This window comes from Sinocyclocheilus grahami, unplaced genomic scaffold, assembly GCF_001515645.1.
Source record: "Sinocyclocheilus grahami isolate Dianchi unplaced genomic scaffold, SAMN03320097.WGS_v1.1 scaffold55.1, whole genome shotgun sequence".
NCBI lineage: Eukaryota > Metazoa > Chordata > Actinopteri > Cypriniformes > Cyprinidae > Sinocyclocheilus > Sinocyclocheilus grahami.
In genome coordinates, this window is record NW_015505234.1 from 786141 (window position 1) to 808114 (window position 21974).

General features: G+C 36.0%; 1 protein-coding gene across 2 annotated transcripts in view; it reads right to left on the reverse strand.

The window, feature by feature from the left end:
- Nucleotides 1-1483: 1483 nt before the first annotated feature.
- Nucleotides 1484-21974, reverse strand: part of LOC107583736 (N-terminal EF-hand calcium-binding protein 2-like) — a 23095-nt gene continuing 2604 nt past the window's right edge. Inside the window, exons 2-7 of one of the 2 annotated variants that reach the window (XM_016270031.1) lie at nt 18239-18318; nt 11015-11071; nt 6084-6196; nt 3674-3751; nt 2710-2801; nt 1484-1675 (exon numbers count right to left, since the gene is read on the reverse strand). In XM_016270031.1, the coding sequence (XP_016125517.1) occupies nt 1647-1675; nt 2710-2801; nt 3674-3751; nt 6084-6196; nt 11015-11071; nt 18239-18318 (449 nt within the window). In that variant the 3' untranslated portion in view covers nt 1484-1646. The remainder of the gene's footprint in view (nt 1676-2709; nt 2802-3673; nt 3752-6083; nt 6197-11014; nt 11072-18238; nt 18319-21974) is intronic. The other variant, XM_016270032.1, reaches the window with a different exon arrangement.

A 21974-nucleotide genomic window follows, 5' to 3' on the forward strand; every position in this document is an offset into this window, starting at 1 on the left:
AATTTGTAAATTAATAAACACATTTTTATATAATTTGTCTATGTACAATTGAATGTGACAGTGAAAAAATTTTCATTTTTCAATTCATTCAAAATCAGTTCATTCCAACAACCAGTGACTGAAAAAAAGCTGAAAAATGCAGTGACTGATCCTTTTTCAGTACTTTATTGAATAGCAGCACTCTACATAATCTAGAATTTTAGCAAATTGAAGACTAATATAATACTTTGCATCCCTGCAATAAATCTCTACACTCACTTATAAGAGAAAGCCAGTATACGGAAACATACATGGATATAAGTAGTATTTCATCAAACAATGCCATTAAAAGTGACTGCTCATATAGTAAGTTTTATTCATTTCATATATAGAGAGAGAGAGAGAGGTTTTTTGTTCCGTTACTGGAGTAATATAAAAGAAAATAAGAAATGCACAAAATCCATTTAAAGTAGCATAGCTAAATTCTACGGCAAATAATTTACTGGACATTCATTTGTTACATGCACTCACTGTGAGGGATAAACAAACCAAACAGAAGGCAGGAGTGGTGGGAAAGCAAACGGAAAGGAATGATGCAGTTTGGGCCGTATTGGTTTTGAGTTGTTTACACATTGAGCCAACCAGAAATTCACACAAATACAACAGCCTTTGAGTTACTGATCAACAAATGAGAGATGTGGAAGTCTGACCCACTTTGAAAAATCCTCTACTATGAGGACATTTTTTTGCTTGTCCTGAGAAATGACATGATGCCAAATGTTCAATTGTAGAGAAGCAATAAAACTGATGGAATAAGAATTTAATGCCACTCTCTAACTCTGAGCACTCTTCCTAGATCCAAATATTATCTTTCAAAAATGATCAACATAAAATATTCAATATAATTCTGTTATTACTACTCTCTACCAGCAAATCTCATTTACATAAGCATTTCATCTATACTTCAGGTACATTGTGCTTTTGGACCAGATGTTTATTTGGTGTGTTGTAAATGTAGGCCCTTTGACTGGCAGAATGCGTCATGGTCATGTTTTGACAAAAGTACCAGTCTCTCTACGTGGCTCAGTGCGTTACGCAAATGTGTCATGAAGATACAGTTCAAAGCACTTATAACACTATAACTAATATCAAACGACCTTTACAGAAACACTATTGTCCATGGACGGCTGTAGAAATACTTTGCTGCACAGTTTTTGTCTTCTCAGAAGTTGTACCATAGGGAACTGTTTGCAAAGCAGCGGATGCATCTTTGAATTGGGATGAAATATTAATCAGCCTCATTTCGTTTGAAGACACTGTTTATGCAAGTTGGTATTTCAAATGCAAATGCAAATCAACCAGGTGAGGTTCCCAAAAGCTCTGGGGAGTTTTAATGTCGTTTCTGTGTGTTGCACTGTGTGCAGTGGTGGGTGAAGAGGGAATCAGTACTGTGTCTGGTGTTCTCTGCAGCCGACACTACTTTTGGCTCAATATCAAATGGATACTGTGTAAACAAGTAACTACAAAAAGAAGGAGACAGAGTGGGGAAAGCACAGAGAGAAAGGGGTGGGGGTAGTTAAGATAGCAGGGACTGTGACAGAGGGAGGAAGAAGAGAAGGTTTTCAGGCATAAGGCGGGACCATTCCACCTGCAGACCGGCTGGCTTCTCAGTCTCTGTTCAAGCTGCACCAGGCGGCTAGAAAGAGAGACACAGAGTCAGTGTCAGTATTAAAGAGATAAACAGTAAATGTTAAATGCCCCAGCTTCCTTCCTTTAGGTTTATACAAATATGTCAACCGACATTTTAGACAAATCATTTCTGTTGCGGTTATGCAAAAGGCACCACATGAGATAAAGTGTTTCGATTATGCGATGGAAGGAGTACTGGAAATTGTAATGGAGAATCAAAGCAGACCTTCACTAAAAAAGAGAAAAAAAATCAAACAGTTTGCTTGTGTCATATTAGTCATTCCTGAACAGATGAAATATATAAAATATTTATGAGTTATTTATTGATACAGATTATTGCAATTGAGCTATTGAGATTTATTGCAATATTCATGACTTTTTAAATAAAAAAATCTTCAATATGTGATATTTTTAACAGTTTTTTTTTCAATAGTTTTAAATGACTTCTTTAAAATGTTATATATTAAATATATAATTTAACATACACACACATTTAAAAAATTTTGGTGCTATACAGGCCACCGTGTTTTAATCCCTATTTTTTTAAATAAAATAAATATTTTTATTTATTTATATATAAACAAATTCAAAAATATTGATTATCTCTCACTCTATCTCTTTCTCTCTGTATATATGTAACAAGCACTCACTTTGTGTGTGTGTGTATATATATATATATATATATGAATTTGTTCCATCCATCCATCCATCCATCTATCCATCTATCTATCTATCGAGAGAAAGAGATTTACAACTATGTAGGATAATTACACTGTTTGTATATTTTGCAAAAGCTGTCTCCTGACATACAGCTGAAATAAGATTGAGAGATTTCGAACTTCAAAAGATGTTAATGCAGAGAATGTCAGAGGACGGGCATGCTGAAAATGAGAGTAATCCTGTAGGGCAGGTAGGAATACTTAATGGCTGTGAAATGTAAGGACATCACCCCAGAGACACAAGACACAAAAAGTAGCATCAAAGGCTGGCTTGGCACCAATGCCCATAGCAGACCCTACGGCTGGCAGCAGTGGAACGTACCAGGCACAGCGACAGCGGACACAGCCTCGGGCTGGCACAGAGTATCCACTTTCACATGCTGGAAAGCCTTGCAAGCTGCAGTCTGAATGTGCCTGAGAGAGAAGCAGAGAAGGTTAGAAAAGGAGCAAAAAAAATTTCCAGCACTGTAATGTCTTTAGATGCAAAATAGCATCAATAATATATTGTTTATGTGTCAGATTTTTGATCCTCAGATTTTTGAGCCAAGAGGATTTTGAATGTAACTTTCATAAAATTAGTATTTTTGATAATTTTGTTTCATAAGTAAATAATAAAGCTCACTTATTGCATGAAAAACACTGTTAAAAGTGTTTGTTTTAAATTATGTTTCAGAAAACACCCATAGGTGTGGTCACATTAAATTTCGGAAAGATTTTTAGAACAGAAAATCCAAATTGGTCTATTGTAAACACTGTAGAAATGTATGAACAAATAAGTCACTTTCAAACCAAGCAGCTTCCTGTTGTCAGTGTTGTAAATTTGCGTAAACAAGTTGAACTTTTTCACCTTCATGTGAAACTCCTACTCACACAGATTCCTATCAAAATGACTGATGATTGTGAAATTCTGCCGAGAAACAGTAAATGTGACTCCACCTTAAATTTGGTGAGTTTGAGTTCATCATTTGCTGAATGAAATTAGTCATTGTCTATCCACCTTCATTTCACTTGCAACTCATGACCCCCATGAAACACAAAAGGAGTCATCAAAATGTCAAAGCTGCTCTTGTCCATACAATGAAAAAGCTCAAGTCAAGCTCAAGCTCAAGAAAAAGTTCAGTCGAAACTAAAGGACAAAAAATACAGGCCAATATCTTAGTTTTTTTATTTTCATATCTAGGCCAATATGTTAGTTTTTTATTTTCATGTCTCGTCTCAAGATAATTCAGGTGGTTTAGGAGTTTAGAGAAGATCACACACAGAGAAAAAAAGGTGTTTCACTGTACCTCTTCCATTCCTCCTCTCCATCCCAGAACTCATACACCACAAAGGAAAGGCCGTCAGGCAGCCGCACAGCCGTCACACTGGAGAGAGATGAACAGAAGTACAGAAGTGAAAAAACACTCTACACTCTTTCATTCTCATACTTTTCAAAAACAATGATTCAGCAGCCTGATGGAAAACCCTGGAAATTTTATAAAAACAAACAGTCAGAATAAAGAAAATAGGGATAATGTGTTGTGTGTTACTTCCACTCTATAGAAACCGTAAACAAAACCATAATTATCCACTGTACTGTATGACCCTCCACTTGATGGCAGTACCTCCTCACAATTCCTGCTCTGCTTTTATATTGCCTAAAGGGCTGCAGCTGTAGCAATGATTAGCATTAGCTCAATAAATCAACAGAAGTCTAAACATCAGCCAGTCCAAACAATCACCACACACTCCTCAAACTTTCATTAGAGGCTGCAAAACTGCAGCAAGTACTGCAGTTTCTGGACTGCTTTCTGGATGGGGAAATGATTCAAGCTTTACTCAATCTTGGGTCGCCCACATGTAACAGAACATGCCATGCCATGTCTCCAGAAGCTGTAGCTGTTTAAAGTCAATGTTAATGGTTTCTGCTATCCATTTTACATCTGTAATGTAATGCCTGATGCATTTAAGATAGATAGATAGACAAGATGAAATAAGATAGAAGAATCATTTGGATGGTGAAAAGTGGGGATTACATACCAGAATGCAGACTGAATGTGAGCTATTAGACTATTAATTAGCATTACCCGATAGCCTGCATGGCAAAACAGTAGAAAGGAAAAGTTGTTTGAGAGGAAAGTTAGATAAATCCAATGAATTCTTCACAGAATGTGCATTAAGACAGTGAATAGGTTCAATTGTGGTTTCATTTTGACTAGTAACTGTACAGGTGTGTTATTGTTGTGAACAACAGCATTGCAAGCCAGTCAGTGGCTTGGTGTTATTGAGTTATAAGAGCGGTTGTAAAAACGAAACAGCATTTTGTTCCCTGTTCAACTCAAAAAAGGAACCTCTGAATATTTCACAAACAGAACATGATAATAGAGCAATAGAGAGGAGGAAAGTTGAAAGAAATAAGGCAGATAAAAGGGAGGCTACAGAGATGACAGTTCAGCAGCAATGGGGTATTTGTAGAAGCTTGCAGATGTTCTCGCTGATCAATTATTCACTAGTCTGATGTGAATCTTGACGGCAGTACAAAATGCTGCCACACAAAGCCCTCTCTCAGAGAACAGACTCAGGGAGTTTCCTTGAGAAACACTACAAAGGACCTACTTTACTCACTGCTCTTACATTAATATTTCATCCTGTGGGGCTGCAAAAAAAATGCTCTCAGTTGTGGTCTGACCAAAAATTTCAAAATGAAGCAACTACCGTTCAAAAGTTTGGGGACAGTAAGACTTGTTTTAATGTTTGTGAAAAAGGTCTTTCATACTCACTATGACTGCATTTATTTGATCAAAAATACAGTAATAACAGCAATATTGTTAAATATAAATAGTATAAATTATTATAATTTAAAATAACTGGTTTTAATTTTAATGTATTTGAACATTTAAATTATTCATGTGATGGCAAAGCTGATTTAGTGCTCAATTAATCATTGTTGAAAACATTTGTGCTGCTTAGGATTTTTTCGTGGAAAAGGATACATTTTTTTTCTGGATTCTCAGGATTCAATGTCTTTACTGTCACTTTTGATCCGTTTATTCATCCGTTTATTCATATTAATCATCCGTGCTGAATAAATGAAGTATTAATTTCTTAAAAAAACAAAACAAAAAAAAAACTTGTTGACCCCTTTTGAATGGTGGCAGGGAGCACAAACGTACTGATTTTAAAACATTTCAGGACAATTTTGATATTTTAGGGCTTTGTAAATTATGTGTATACTGCAGGAAAAGCAGCCATTGTTTAGCCGGTTTCATAAATAAATCATGAACTAGAATAACAACACTTCCCTCTGCTCGCCTGCCATCTTTATCCACAGGAGGCAAAATGATACAGTGCTGTATTTCCACACATCAGGTATAAATACACAATATTGAGACACATACATCATCTAGTTCATGATTTATGAGAGATGCACAGGTTCATTCTCTAAGAAATGCATAGCAGTATAGTTTTTGCTACCCTCCAAAAGACATTTTGAAATATATGAAACTTCGATAGAACATACATGCGCCATTCCCTCAGCAGATAAAAAGTAACTGAAAACGGTTCAGTCTGACATCACAAAAAAGCAAAGAATACTTTTGTACTATCATAATGACTTATCTGGTTGAACTGAATATGATGCATTGAGACACGAGGAGGGAATGAGAAAAATACTCACTAGAAGGTCAAGTTTAAGACAAAACCATGAACTTAACTCACTGGAAACAGTCTCTTTGAGCAGACACATTCTTCAGGTATTGTTTCAGGGCCTCGCAGAACTCTCCCAGCTGCTTCTGGGAAACGTTCATCTCCTGGCGGATCAGGTAAAGAGACTGAAGAAAGAGAAAGAGAGCAACAGGAACGCTTTGAATATTATTAACATTTGTCTTGATGTTAATATTCACTTAATATTCTCTTTAGGCAAAATAAATAAATAAAACCAGACATATTTAGAGACTCAAATCACAGCAGAAGGGTTCAAGAAATCATAAGTTATAAACACTTAATTCTAACCACGTTAAGGAAAAGCAAACTGCCTTAAAGGCTTTGACCCTCATTTACTCAGAGTCATGGTCTATATTGCAGATGAAGGGTTATGAAAGATCTGCATATGGTTACTCCTTTAGGAGAAGGAAAAATAAATATGATACATACCAGACTGTAAAATCAATACAGCTACTCTTTTGGATCGTCGCCTAAGTAACTAATTAATTCCCAGTGTAATCAGTAAATGATGTAGAATTGTGGGAGTGTGGTTGGCTACCAAATAAAGTACAGTGCTGGCTTTAAAACTGGCCTTTGCAACAAGCACCGAAAAAAAAATTCATAACATTTCCAGACGGAACAACCTAGAACTTAACGGAAATGAAAATAAACCTCTTCTGACTTCAGATTTCACATGATTGCGCCTCTCGTGTAACACGTCACTCAAGCCTCCAACTCCTTTCTAAATTGGTGCTGTCATCTTGAACCAATTTTATTAAGTCTGAGAGATTTGATTAAATAACTGATATTACCTTGCCACAGACTAAGAAATTATAGGTTTAAATGTAATATTTGTTTGGCGGACTATTTCCACACTGCAGAGCACCCTGAGGAGCCTAACGTGTTGATTAACATCTGCATTTATATGCTGAAAATCATAAAAGTTTCAGATGCCTATATGCACATCATTTCAACCTGAAACAATATTCTCTAAAATGTTTATAATGCACCACAGTTCAAAAGTTTAGGGTCAGTAGGATTTTTTAAACGAAACGAATACTTTTATTTAACAAGTATAAATTAAATTAATCAAAAGTGTCTGTAAAAACATTAAGTTATAATAGATTTCTATTTAAAATAAATACTGTTCTTTTAAACTTTATATTCATCAAAGAATCCTGAAAAAGTATTATGGTTTGCACAAAAATAAGCAGAATAACTGATATATAAACATCAATAAGAAGAAGAAATGTTTCTTGAGCACCAAATCAGCATATTAGCATGGTTTCTGAAGGATCGTGTGACACTGAAGACTGGAGTAATGATGCTGAAAATACAGCTCTGCAATCCCAGGAATTAATTATATTTTAAAATAGTAAAACAAAAAAACAGCCATTTTAAATCGTAATAATAGTTCACAATATTACTGTTTTTACAGTATTTTTGATCAAATAAATGCAGCCTTGGTGAGTGTCCCCAAACTTTTGAACAGTTGTGTATATTATCCTATAACCAGGCCCACCGCACCTGGTAAACTTTGCAGAATTATTTAGTCTTAAATTATTTTCCCTAACAGAAAAGTCTTCCAATTCAGTTTGGGTTTGGCTATAACTTTTATATGCCATATTACAACCAAACAACCTCACCGCAACAAAAATCATAACTTTACAGGAATTAAATAGTGAAGAAAGGGTATGTTTTTAGAGAAACCAAGGTGTATTTTCTGTATGTACGGTGCGTTCCAAACGGGATATATCGCCCTCCGAAGGGCACTTCAGAGTGAAAACAAACATGGCCGCCATATTGAAGGGTCGTTCCAAACCGAAGTGCTCAAAACTGGCCACTTCAAAGGGCCCTTCGGAATGAAGGATTTCGAAGGGTACAACTGATGGACACTTCGGTTCTACAATTCTTTGCATGATGACGGCGCCTCTGTGCGGGCACGTGATGATGACGCAGAAGGGCACTTCAAGGAACAGTTGATTGGTCCCCTACACCCTTCAACCCTTCGAAGCTCTCACTCCAGAGGGTAAACCCTTTGAAGGGATTAGGGCATAGGGATGAGCCCTTACGAATGAAACGCAGGGGTAGTGCATGCTATAACTAAGGTGTCACATCTTTAATAGACCATGTGCTGTTCCCCGGCAGGTGGGAAAGATAAAACCCAAGTGAAAACCATTAGGCCCTTTGATTTGACAGCCGTCCTGTTCCCCGAAGGGGAGGGCAATAAAAGAGCAGAAGCGTGGTAATAAACCCTGAACTTAATCAAGAGCACTATGCCACCCAACACTAGCCAGAATGCAATCAGAAACACTACATTACCCAACCTACACAAAACTCAATAAGTATTATTCTGCCTTCCCATTCTCCTCCACTGGAGGCCTAATCTGATGGACACATACGAATAATTAGAGAAATGCAAGAGGGTTCGGAATCCAATTTTCTTTGCATTTCAACATGTGACTGTTCCAAACGAGCTGCATTGCGACGGATTGCACTAATGTCTTTCATTAGTCTTCAGTGTTTGTTCGAACAGCGAGGGGGCTTCATTCAGACTCAGTGCTGTGGAATAAACTGATAAAACAAAGCTCTGTAGATGAAGCAAATGTGACCCATAGTCTAACTCTTAAGAGGCTTTGGGATCAGCGGGATATTGTATTATTAGAATCCATAAATCTCTCACTATGATTGGAGCCAGTTTAAATTTCCTTAAGTAATATTTATTGGGTGTATTGCAATGTCTCTCATTTGGGTTTATGTGGAATTAGCAATCCCTGATGTGGTCAATGTGCTTTGTGTATGTGTATGATGTGAATGCACGTGTGTGTGTGTGTGTGTGTGTGAGAGAGGGAGTGTTTCTCTTTAGCTCAGAAGGGAACCTAAACTAATGAACCCTAAAGACCCCCATGTGGAGTTGAACTGCTCCACTTCTACATTATGCATCAGACTGTGAAACACACACACACACACACACAAACACACACACACACACACACACACACACACACTAAGAGAGGAGGGAGTATTTTATGTGCACAATTTCCTACCATGTAAGTGAGTAGAATGTCTCAGGTACAGTATGAGTCCATAAAAAATGGTAGAAACCTCAGAGGATTTGAGAAATTTCACCGTTACCATGGAAACTGGGGAATACCGTCCCATTTCTTTTATGATTGACATCTTTCTACCCCCATTTTTCCTTTCACTGGTATCACAGAGTAAATCGCATTTTAATTTCTCCCCTTCTGAACTTTAGCATCTCTTTAAATTAGCTGCTTTATTAAAGTCTGAGAGGCATAAATAGGAGCAGCTCATTCTCCCTTTCTGCATCCATCCTATGATAATTCCCTCTTAACGAGTAAAGATGGCTTTCAGATACATAGTTGTATAACTGCTTCAGATAGCTCTCCTTTTCTCTTTCTGCCTAGCTTCTGTGGTTTTAATAGCAGACAGCTGATTTATGTTCCTCCTGGCCAATCAAAACAAGCACTGCAGGTGGTGTAAGAGCTTATTTAAGTCAGTGAATACAGCCTTTAAAGTATAAACTGCTGAGCAAACAGATGCATTGAGCTGTTGGACTGATCAATAAGTCCTCTCTCTATAAAAAATGGCTTGAAGAGAAGATAAGATAAGACCCCTCCCTTCTTTGAGCATTTCCACTCTGTTATAGACTTCAAAAAGCCATTGTTTTCTTATATTTGGAGGTGGCAACACATTGCCGATGTGATGCCTGAACATTTAGTTTATATACGTGTGAAATGTACAACCTGTATGCTCACTGTAAAGATTTACATAAATATTTACAGGAGAAAAAACAAAAACCTAAGTAGCAATAATCATATGCTAATATATACATTCATACATATTCAAATATATGAGGGTGTGAAGAAATACACTATTGCTGTAATAAAAATCTACAGTTACCTGTACCCGCTCCCTTTTCTTTTAAATACTCAGCATTACTGTTCATACCAAAATGTATTAAAATTAGGTTCATTTCGTTAAAATGCTTTCTTGTCATCCAAATGTCAAAATGCATGCAATTTACTATAAACAAATGGAGCAATAATCACTTGTAAACAAAGAAATAACACCGAAATGGTACAGTCATTGTTTTAAAATGGCTCATTTCTGGTCTGTGTGTGACAATCACTGCAGGACACCCTAATATTATTGTAGGTGTGATAAATTCAAGAAATATCTTACGGGTCCCAAAATAAAGCTTGTGTTAACTAACAAACACAGAGGCACACACTGAAGCTGTCAAGTGGAACCTGTTCAACCCCATTGACAAGGATTAATGGATAAAAAGGAATGATTCAATTACCCCTGATCCCTCCAATGTCAATAAGATGGGAGTCAATTTGAGCTAAGATCTCTTTTACACACTGAACTCGGTTGCACTTTTTCCTATTTTTAAACAAAGCTATTTTTTCTTTATTAGATCTAAAACTTTTAAATCACAAAGGTCTACAAGAGATTAAATCCCAGCACTCCCATACTTTAACTGAACAAAACTGTATGATATTTCTGTGCATTCCCATCATGTGCTGCTGTGTGTATCAATGGTCCACAGAGCGGAACTGATTTGGGGCCTGGCGAAGTGTAGTGTAACACCGCCTCTTATCTTTTAGAGGCACAAATGACTCCCGGAGCATGCTGGTATTAAACACGGAGCTGGTGCTTTCATATTGAGAAAGAAATGTGGCTGAATCCTGAGGAATAGGTGGCAGATTTGCTGCAGGTGTGTGGAACAGCATGAGGAGCACTGAAGAGACCCACGAGGAGTCAATCTTGATTTGACGGGGGTTTATTCACTGCTTTTAAGTAATAATGCTGTTTTTGTGTTTTAACATGGAGGGAAAAGGTGAAATTGGTCATGCATTTTTCCTTTTATGCATTTTTTTTCATGCTCTTTGGTATATAAGTCGTGCTTTAGTACTTACTGCGCTAGTTGTGCCATCAGTGTCTGTTAGTCGCTGATGTAGGTCAAACCAAACTGTCTGCAACAAAAACCAGAACAGAAAAGCCACTAGTGAATTCACTGACCCCCTCAGCTGCCCTTCACTGCTGCTGTCTGTCTGCGAACACAGTCAGGTGAGCTCATGAAAGATGAATTGCTTAAACACATCTGTCTGACTTCACAATAAAAAAAAAGAAAGAAAAGAAGGAAGAAATTAAAACAATTTTAATAAAAACAGTTTATGTATCAAGTAGTCATTTTGAATTAATATGTTTAAGAAGTTCATGTTTTCATAATTGTGTGTAATTGTCCATCATTCATTGTGGGTCAGTAACGAAAGAGTTAAAATAATATCAAATATTTATTATATTTGTATTAAAATTTTGTATTCACGTTAATGAATTAAAGAATGTTCGTCATCACAATCAGAAAATCATACAGAAGCCATTTAGGTATTCAGGTGTTTCTAGCTATTAATAGGACATAAAATCTCAAATTTCTTCACAATTTGTGTGATTGAGTTGACAAATCACAGAAAATTAAGCATAATTAATTACTTATAAAGTACAAAAAACAAATACAGAATGCATCAGGGCCTGTGTGATGTGCTGGAACTCATAGCACATGAAATATGGAAACCTTCAGGATGGCAACTGACTTTGATTTTGCCTGATTTTTCAAATGTTTTCATAAATATCTGACATTGTTCACAGCGACACAGCTGTGAAACTTAAAAAAAGAGGTATATTAAGAGGTACATCATTTTCTTTAAAAAAAACATATGTATATTTGTATTTTGAATAATGAAACACAAGAGTCTGTGGCAGGTGTTTATATAAGTAGAAAGTGATAAAAATGTCATGATTTTGATTAAATACAGAGAATTTCACATGAAATGGTACATTTGGGTTAAGGACATACTAGTTTATTCTCAACTCTGATTCATTTCAAACTTGAAATGTTGCTCTTTTAACATATAATGAAGGGTAAAGTTGCAGGACAATTTTTCAAGTATGAAGAATCTGAGCAGTGAAAGAAAGCCTGCAAGTATTATTTCCCTTCCTTCATGTAGAGGCTACAAGCACTGTCACTGGGATGCAATGATGTATGCAGATAATAAAAAATGCTGAGAACAAGAACAGTATATGTTTCAAATATTCTCACTATATTCCAATACTTTATGAATTCATGAGGAATTTACAGCATCCCTGACTCTGAAAAGTTAACACCATCACAATGTATGAATCATTATGTGCCTCATAAAAAGAGAGGTGCTGGTATCGCCTATCAGTCCATCCATAAGTGAACAGGGATAGTGTGGAATATTCTTTCCTATCATGGAATGACAGAGTACATAATGGCCGGTAATGATGCCACAAATTCGTGCAGCTGTCTCTCTCACTGTGAAAAGTGATGGCGGGTTATCCATCAAAAATAATAGCAAGAAAGACAACCGCCCCACTGTCGAGTATGAATACTGCAGGAACGGCTTGAGCGTTAGTCTCCACAGTGATTGGAGGCTATCAGGGTGCCACAACCGGATGGAAAAGGAAATGATGTGTTTCCTAAAGCTGTGGGGGCGCATTATGCAGACAACAAGAGCATTCTGATGACTGATCCAGCTGTGAGCCAAAGTGGGTCACCAAAGTCAGGCTGCCCTGTCTGCTAAAACGACAGCGAGAATGGGGAACAGGACAGGACAGACATACAGTGCTATGTTTGACATTTCAATTAAACTGAACGCACTGAGTATGGACGTTTAGAAAAGCATGTGTTAAAGACACAATATGTAATTTTCAAAATTCAAAAATTTTAAATAAACAAAGAAACATAGGCCTAGTTTGATGACGCCGTAACTGAGTGTGAAATCATGGGAGTTGTGGTCTTCATCCCCACAGCCGAAGCAATCCGACGGGACTCGGGCAGAAATCATGTTCATGGATGAGCTAATGATCTATTAACGTAGTAGAATGAAGCAGGGTGAGGCTGAAAGCCGTCGAAGCGAAACGAGGCCGCTGAACGAGCACGACACACGGCTCGAAAGCAGCGGAGCTTTTATTATGCCACAGTCTTTTGCTTCCGCTCCTTCCGGTCGTGCGTATGTGGGGGAAAAAAGCAGCGCTGTTTTATCATACTAGATACATTTGAAAGTTCTGTTATTATGCTACTCTGTGCGGTTGTCACCGGTATATTAAAACGCATAACATATTAAAGCGTCTTTGGTGTTTTCATATTTTCTACAAAACAAAACCGGAAATCGAGGGGTTTTGACATCATTGGCAGGAGACACAATGACACTATGGACACGGTCCGTGTCACTAGTTAAAATTGCTTATTTCTCTGGATTTAAACATTCTTCAAAACATTTGGGATAGTGTAAGTACACAAGTCAGCAAAATATATAACACCGTTCTAGTGGTTTTTGGATATTTTAATAAAAAAATCTTACATATTGTGCTTTTAAGTCCTGCACAGACCCAGCTGTGCTGCAGGTCTGGTTGTATTGATCAACAATAGCAGATCTCACAGTGGACTGAGCAGAAGAACAGAGTTCGACAAGGCAACTGGAAAAAATTGTCACTGATTTGAGAACTTTGAAGGCAAGCCAACGATCAAAACCCTCTCCATTATTTCTATTCAAACTAAATTCAAACTCAGAATGAGTTAATATTACTATTGAAAGAGAATAATAAATTAATAATAAATAAAGAATAGTAATTCATAATAAATATGAAAGAGAACCAAGTCAGTAAAAGATCAAAAACATTTTGAATTGTTAAACAGTAACTATGCAGTAACTATTATATACACTATTGTTCAGAAGTTTGGGGTTGATATGATTTTTTAAAATGTTTTTAAAAGACATCTCTTATGCTCACCAAGGCTGCATTTATTTAACCAAAAATACAGTAAAAACTGTAACAATGTGATATATTATTACAATGTAAAATAACGGTTTTCTATTTTAATATATTTTTAATTATTCCTGTGATGGCAAATTACTGATGTCAAATGTGATGTCATTACTCTGGTCGTCAGTGTCACTTGATCCTTCAGAAATCATTCTAATATGCTGATTTACTGATCAAGAAACATTTCTTATTATTATTCATGTTGAAAACAGTTGTGCTGCTTAATAATTTTGTGGAAACTCTGATAAATTTTTTCAGGATTCTTCGATGAATAGAAAGTTCAAGAGAACAGCATTTATTTGAAATAGAAATCTTTTGTAACATTATAAATGTTTTTTACTGTCACTTCTGATCAATTTATAGCCTCCTTGTCGAATAAACAATTTTCAAAAAAATCGTACTTAACTTTTGAACGGTAGTGCATTTCACAAAATTACAATTTTTAAGCGAATTAATTTAAAATTAAGCTCTTCAAAATTGTTCTCTTCCTGCATTACAGAATTGATTGTATATGCATGTATCCTTGTTAATCTGTCTCTGGACCGAAACCAAAACATCATCCAGTGCCACAGAAGCCTCTGCTGCTCAACCCAGAAATGCTCTCTTTCATCCCATCTCACCAGGATGTGTCAGAACCTCCCTTCCACTGAGAGAGGAATAAACCAGTTGGGTTGGTTTGGCTATTCTTAGCTCCAGCTATAAGAACCGGTCTGCCAAAAACTCCAGTTTTAACTGGGGACTCTATTAGTCCACTGTGCTCAAATGTCTATCAGACACACATAATAAAATGACCAAGAGGAAGAGAGAGATGTTGAAATAATGGTTAACCAAGAAAGAAAAGTTACATAAATGTTGAGTGTAGAGAATATAATGGTAAAAACAGTCATCTACTAGTGCAGTACTGTGGTTGACAGGTCTGTTTAATTTCTTTCTTTGTTTCACCGTATCATTCCTGCCCTCCTTCACTGCTCTCCTGATCAGTGAAAGTAATAACTATAGGAAGAAAAGATTACAGGCTTTGCTAAATGCAATTTGAATCTCCTCTCAGGGCTTTACATATGAATGTGTGTAATTATCAGTGTGTGCATGTGTGTGCATATGTGGATGTACTATATGTGTAGCAGTAAAAGAAATGACAGAGCTGTATTTTAGGTATAGGAAGAGGAACAGAAAAGCTCTTTCCACAACAAAGTCTTAAGGCCGTGACACACCAAGCTGATGGTCAACAAGCGGACAGATCAATCTGATCAATCAAATGAATGCTGTTCTAATTTTACAGATAGAAACAGTTATTTCCTCACACAGCCACAGAATGTAGGTGTTAGTTGGCCATTGGCTGTAGTCATCGCAATGTGTTTACGCGATGTGAGACAACAACACAGTTAGCTTTCTTTGCTGTCATTTTGGTGTGTCATGGCCTTTACTTCCTAATCCTCTTATGGATTTCTGAAATGAGGAAACCAAGTTTTTAGACTAATAAAAATTGATGTCCCAACTCTATTTGATATTTACAGGTCACCCTTATACTATTTTAGGTATAGGAAGAGGAACAGAAAAGCTCTTTCCACAACAAAGTCTTAAGGCCGTGACACACCAAGCTGATGGTCAACAAGCGGACAGATCAATCTGATCAATCAAATGAATGCTGTTCTAATTTTACAGATAGAAACAGTTATTTCCTCACACAGCCACAGAATGTAGGTGTTAGTTGGCCATTGGCTGTAGTCATCGCAATGTGTTTACGCGATGTGAGACAACAACACAGTTAGCTTTCTTTGCTGTCATTTTGGTGTGTCATGGCCTTTACTTCCTAATCCTCTTATGGGTTTCTGAAATGAGGAAACCAAGTTTTTAGACTAATAAAAATTGATGTCCCAACTCTATTTGATATTTACAGGTCACCCTTATACCACTGTTCCAAAATTTGTGGTTGGTAAGTTTTTTTTTTTTTTTCAAAAGAAGACTCACCAAAGCAGCATTTATTTGATAAAAAATACAGTAAATAATAGTAATATTGGGAAACATTATTTCAATTTAAAATAATTGTTTTCTATTTATATATATTATAATTATAAACATAATTTATTCCGGTGACGGCAAAGCAGAATTTTCAGCATCTATTATTCAAGTCTTCAGTGTCACATAACTATCCAACGTGATCTCATGATAATTTGTATGTATTTTATGTAAAATGTGGTTCTATAAAACGTACATTTACTTATGTTTTTACAGGCACTAAAACATACAATACTGTCGTATTTTCAGCATTTAAACATACAAAACTGACACCTAAAAATTAATCCTTATTAATATTAAAATCGCGGCATTAATTTTATTAGTATTGTTGTTTTTAGTTGTCATATCAATGACCTGTTTTCAATTGCATTATTAAATTGTTTACTCGTCATCATTTGGATTACTTTTGATACTGCTTTTGACATTTGTGCAATAAATAAATGATTGCAATTGCATTTATCTAATAATTGTTTTCTATTTATATATATTATAATTATAAACATAATTTATTCCGGTGACGGCAAAGCAGAATTTTCAGCATCTATTATTCAAGTCTTCAGTGTCACATAACTATCCAACGTGATCTCATGATAATTTGTATGTATTTTATGTAAAATGTGGTTCTATAAAACGTACATTTACTTACGTTTTTACAGGCACTAAAACGTACAATACTGACATATTTTCAGCATTTAAACATACAAAACTGACGTTTTGACTACACCTAAAAATTAATCCTTATTAATATTAAAATCGCGTCATTAATTTTATTAGTATTGTTGTTTTTAGTTGTCATATCAATGACCTGTTTTCAATTGCATTATTAAATTGTTTACTCGTCGTCATTTGGATTACTTTTGATACTGCTTTTGACATTTGTGCAATAAATAAATGATTGCAATTGCATTTATCTGTCTGTCATGTTTTTCTTATACTGTACAGAAATAGTCATGTTTAGGCTTATAGGTAGGTGTGGGATTAGCGACTATAAAATATTTTTAATGCTATATTGTTACTAAAATTTTTATTTTCCTGCATATTTCGGTCATTTGCATTTTATATTTGCTATAAAATGGGTAGGTTAAGGTTTGGCGGTAGGTTAAGGGGTCTAAAAATCTAAATCACGTATTAATAAAATGATAAAAATGCATATTCACTAAAAATGGTATAGGTTTAGGTTTGGGGGTAGGTTAAGGAGTCTAAAAATCTAAATCGCTTATTGATAAAATACACTAATACGAATATCTTAATTATATAAATGTTACGTAAATATTGTACGTTTTTTAGCTAAAAATACGTAGCGATTTATACGTTTTAAACCTTACGTGTACAAGCACAAAATACGTCTAAATTGTAAGTTTTAGCATCAATGAAAACGTACAAAAATTTATGTTTTGTGCTTGTATAAAAATCTAAATCGCTTATTGATAAAATACACTAATACGAATATCTTAATTATATAAATGTTACGTAAATATTGTACATTTTTTAGCTAAAAATACATAGCGATTTATACGTTTTAAACCTTGAAATACGTCTAAATTGTAAGTTTTAGCATCAATGAAAACGTACAAAAATTTATGTTTTGTGCTTGTACATGTTACGTATTAATACCTACGTATAAACAATGAGACCAGGCTGGACTATCGGTGTCCACACTTCTGCTGCTTAATATTTTTGTGATAACCATGATACCATTTTTAAGGATTTCTTGATGAATAGAAAATTCAAAAGAACAGCATTTATTAACTTACTCTAAACTTTTGAATGGTAGTATATACTTGAGACTGTCATCAAACAACCACTACTATAATATTGGTTTATAATGACATACTATTTAATCCAATCAAAGTCTCATCAGGTTTATGCATTTTTCAAAAATAATAACTACAATAATGCAGTAACAAGCAAAGCCAATTTACAGACCAGTATAACATCATAACAGCCCTCACAGTCAACACCTGCCACCCTCTAAAACATATACACTTTTGTACAGTGTTACTTCTATGATATTTAATTTTTATTTGAAACAAATAAATATGAAATACCTGCTCATACAAAACACCCTTGAAATCTATGTATTATTATGTTATCAGTTGCCGTAAAGCCAGAAACTAAGCTATATCTTTCCATTTGTTATCAACCATGTTTTTATTTTCAGTGTCTTAATACACTAGATTGCATCTGCACGGGTCTGTGGATTTTGACCTCTTGCTATTATAAGACTCTTCCCAGGAGGAAGCACTTGACCTCTCAGTATTATGAGACGAACCTCTTACCTTATTCTCCAGACGTCCAATCAGCTCAGCCAGTCGACTGATCTGTGCCTCAAGTCCTTCTTTTCTCACCTCCACAGCTCCTGACAGAGACAGAGAGGCACAATGCATAATTTGCAGATAGTTTCAACGATGTTTTACTCTTCCAGGCACCTGAAACCTCATCTCAGAGTGAGAACTCAAGTTATTACAAAGATTATAATGGACGTTTACACGTCTTTGCAAACTACTTTGAGTTTTTACACATCAAAAGATGTTCGTTAGGGCAGATGACACATAAAAAAGTCCTGAAAGTATTACCACGGTTTTCTGGAATTGTACCATAGTATTACCATTTGATAACATGACTGTACCATGGTATCGCCATTGTGAATAATGAGTACATACCGTAAGGATATTGTTTTTCAAAAAAATAACACAAATGGAGAGTGATTAACATGATTTCCACCCTTCCTTCCTTCCTTTCTTTTATGCAATGACAGATCCTATTAATGAGGGAAAAGGTTTTTCTGCCTTTGAAATCAGCCCCACTTGAGGTGCCAAACCAATTAGGCCTTAACACCTCTCTTGTGTTGATGAGGCCAGCATAACGGGGAGAGAAGACACTTTGGAACACATTAACTGTTACCATAGCAATAGCGGGACCAAATGAACAGGGTCTGAAACCTTTTAAAAGCACAGTGAAATGGTCACTAAATCAGTATGATAAGTCTGAACTGAGACAGTTTGAAGTTGTCTAAAAATGAGTAATATTAGGGCATACTGTAGCACAGCATACTGTGAAACATACATTAGATAGTAAATGTACACAGCTCACGTAAACATGTTTCTTTCATGCTGAGAAGCAGTCCCATGAGTGTGTCTGTGTGCAGAACTGCATAGAATGTTTAGCACATTTCAGAATCAATGCTTACACATCTACACATCGCCCACCATTTTATGCTTATTTAGGAAATATTTTTGCTAATTTGTTTATGTTTTCTACCTATAAGAGTACTCTCAGATTCATTTAACTCACTGCCTTCAGGTGACTCAAGTTTGAGTTTGGTTTAAGGTCAATATAACAATATGCCACAGAATTCTGCAGATTTTGCCATAAAATCAGCACTGAAAATACTAATATAGTTTGCAATGTTCAAATTACGTCTTCATTTTTCTTCATATGAACAGCAATATAGCAACAGACATTTCTTCACTCATACAGTAAAGATTGGAATGGATGAAGATAATCTGGGAATTTTGCCACATGGTCTTCCTGCATATGAGACTGTCATGTTAATTAGCTTGGGCGCTTTAGCCACGACATACTGACTTGGAAAGAACATCAGTTCAGACTCCAGTCAGGACCAAGCTGGGCCGAACCCAAACTCTTCCCTGACCACCTGCTCCTTCCAGATTTAGTGCTGTCAAATGAATGACATGCCAACATGGTAACAGAAAAAAAAAAAAGTTTGCAATTCTTAATATAATCAATCAGCTGGGGCAGTATGGTGATATCTATTAGTTAATTTTCTTTTTCTTTTTTTATTCTATTCACAATATGCCTAGACTGTCCAAAATAACATTGTTTCTATTAGCGCCATTGTTTCATCCTACTACAAACTGTCTTACATGACATCATCGATTTAGTGCTAATTATTATTAATAATTATTTTATCTACTGATAATGTTATGGCCGCTAACAAATAAAAGGCAGGTATTAAAATTTGATTAAACTATTTTGTCTAAATTAATTAAAAACAAAACATTAAAAATGAAAATATGCTACAAGTGAATTCAGGCACCACAACATTAAAATGTAATCTAAACTAGGGGAAATGTGCATGTACACTTAAATATCCAATATTAGTAATCCAGTATCAGAAAGAATCACTGTATATCATCGAATTGTATGAAACAAACCTATAGCACTGAGCCTGTGTGTGTGTTATGTGCAATATGAGCAGAAATAAGGCAGAGAGTAGAGTGAGAGAAGGAAAGCATTTTGAAAAAAGCCCGTGATTGACTGATGGGAGAAAAAGTGCCATGTGCAAAGCAAGTCTTGCAGAAGTATTGATCAATATTCTCATCCCGTTGCTCATAAACTACAGCTTGGACCGCACGCTCCAATCACGGCTCTCCCTGCCGGAGCTGACAGCTTGTATGGCGCTTTTATTGTGAGCCGAGTCAGCTTTATCAGTGTCTAGGAGAAATTTAAAACTAGTGCTAGTGTTTGAACGTCACCCATAAAACAGACCTCTTCGATTCAGCACTGTGGTGTCACTCGAACAATATCGGCATATTGGACAGGCCAACTCTACAATAAAACGAATGTGAATGAGGGGACAATTGAGATCTATATTAATTACCATCAATAAGGAGCTTTCCTTTACAGCTTTTTGTTCTGAAATGTCAAATGACATCTAACACACCTGCTGAAATTCAGACAGACTAAGATCAGACAGCCACTATTCCAAAGAAGCTCTGGATCTGTACAAATGATAAATCCACAGCAACAGAAATGTCTGTATTGCTTGGCTGATTTGGAAAAATTGACTGCATTACTACTTTATTAGCACTAAGAGAATGAGGAAAGTGAGATGGGCATTTAAAAAAGAATCATATATTGCCTTTCTCTCTGACACAAAAAAAAGCAAAACACTAGAATTAATTTGTTACCATATCTCCAGGCACCCTTTTTCTGCTCCTTTTTTCTGACTGAAACTTGGGAACGCTTTGAGGAAGACCTTTTTCCACCCTCTCTCATTAAAAACTCACACATTTCTTCAGTTGCATCATGCATACTAGACTGTTGTGAGCGTGTGGTATGTGCTGACTTGGCACATGAATGGCGTTGTGTTGTTTTAGTGTCTCTTTAGAGTGGTTTCATAACCAACTCACTGGAGCTCAGGCCCAAATCTCATCAGTAATGGGAATGTGGAGTTTGTTGATACAGAAAGCCCACGGGAAAGCCTGTGAACCACATCTTTGACAGACTTTAACTTTGCCTTCGGCAATTAGACGGCACACAGAATGGATGTTTTGCGTGATAATGTAGTTGGCCACCATGTCTGCACCACAAAAGAGATCCTTACCAAATTGATTTATGCAGTGTTTGGAAAAACAAACCCCATGATGAATAGAAGCAATAAAGCAATGTGCCAAATAGACCATTAAATAAGTCCTCAAGTAAATGTCAGTAAAAAATACAACAGTCCAGCAAAGACGGTGGACAAGATGAAATAAATGATTATAAATAAACATATTTCATTTAAAGGGGTGGTTCATTGCGATTTCACTTTTTTAACGTTAGTTAGTGTGTAATGTTGCTGCTTGAGCATAAACAATATCTGCAAAGTTACGAAGCTGAAAGTTCAATGCAAATGGAGAGATCGTCTTTTAAAATTCTGACAGTTTAATGCCTAACGGCTGATAGGGACTACAACGAGTTACTTCCCGGGTTTGTGACATCACAAACCCAGATAAACCCCACCCTCGGGAAAAGGCAGCAAAGGGGGCTAGGCCATGCTGCGCTGCTTTAGAGAAGAGGAAGAGAAAACTAGAGGTGCACGTAAAAATCTATTCATATATGAATCGCGATCGTCTTCTAACGATTCTAATGGATTCACAAGATTCAAAATCAATGTCCTAAAGCAGCGGGTCTTAATACTGTTCTTCGCGTTCCCTGCTCTGCATCTCTCTCTCTCTCTCTCTGCATATCTCTCTCATTCAGCTCAGCTCCAACAATGAACTGTTACAA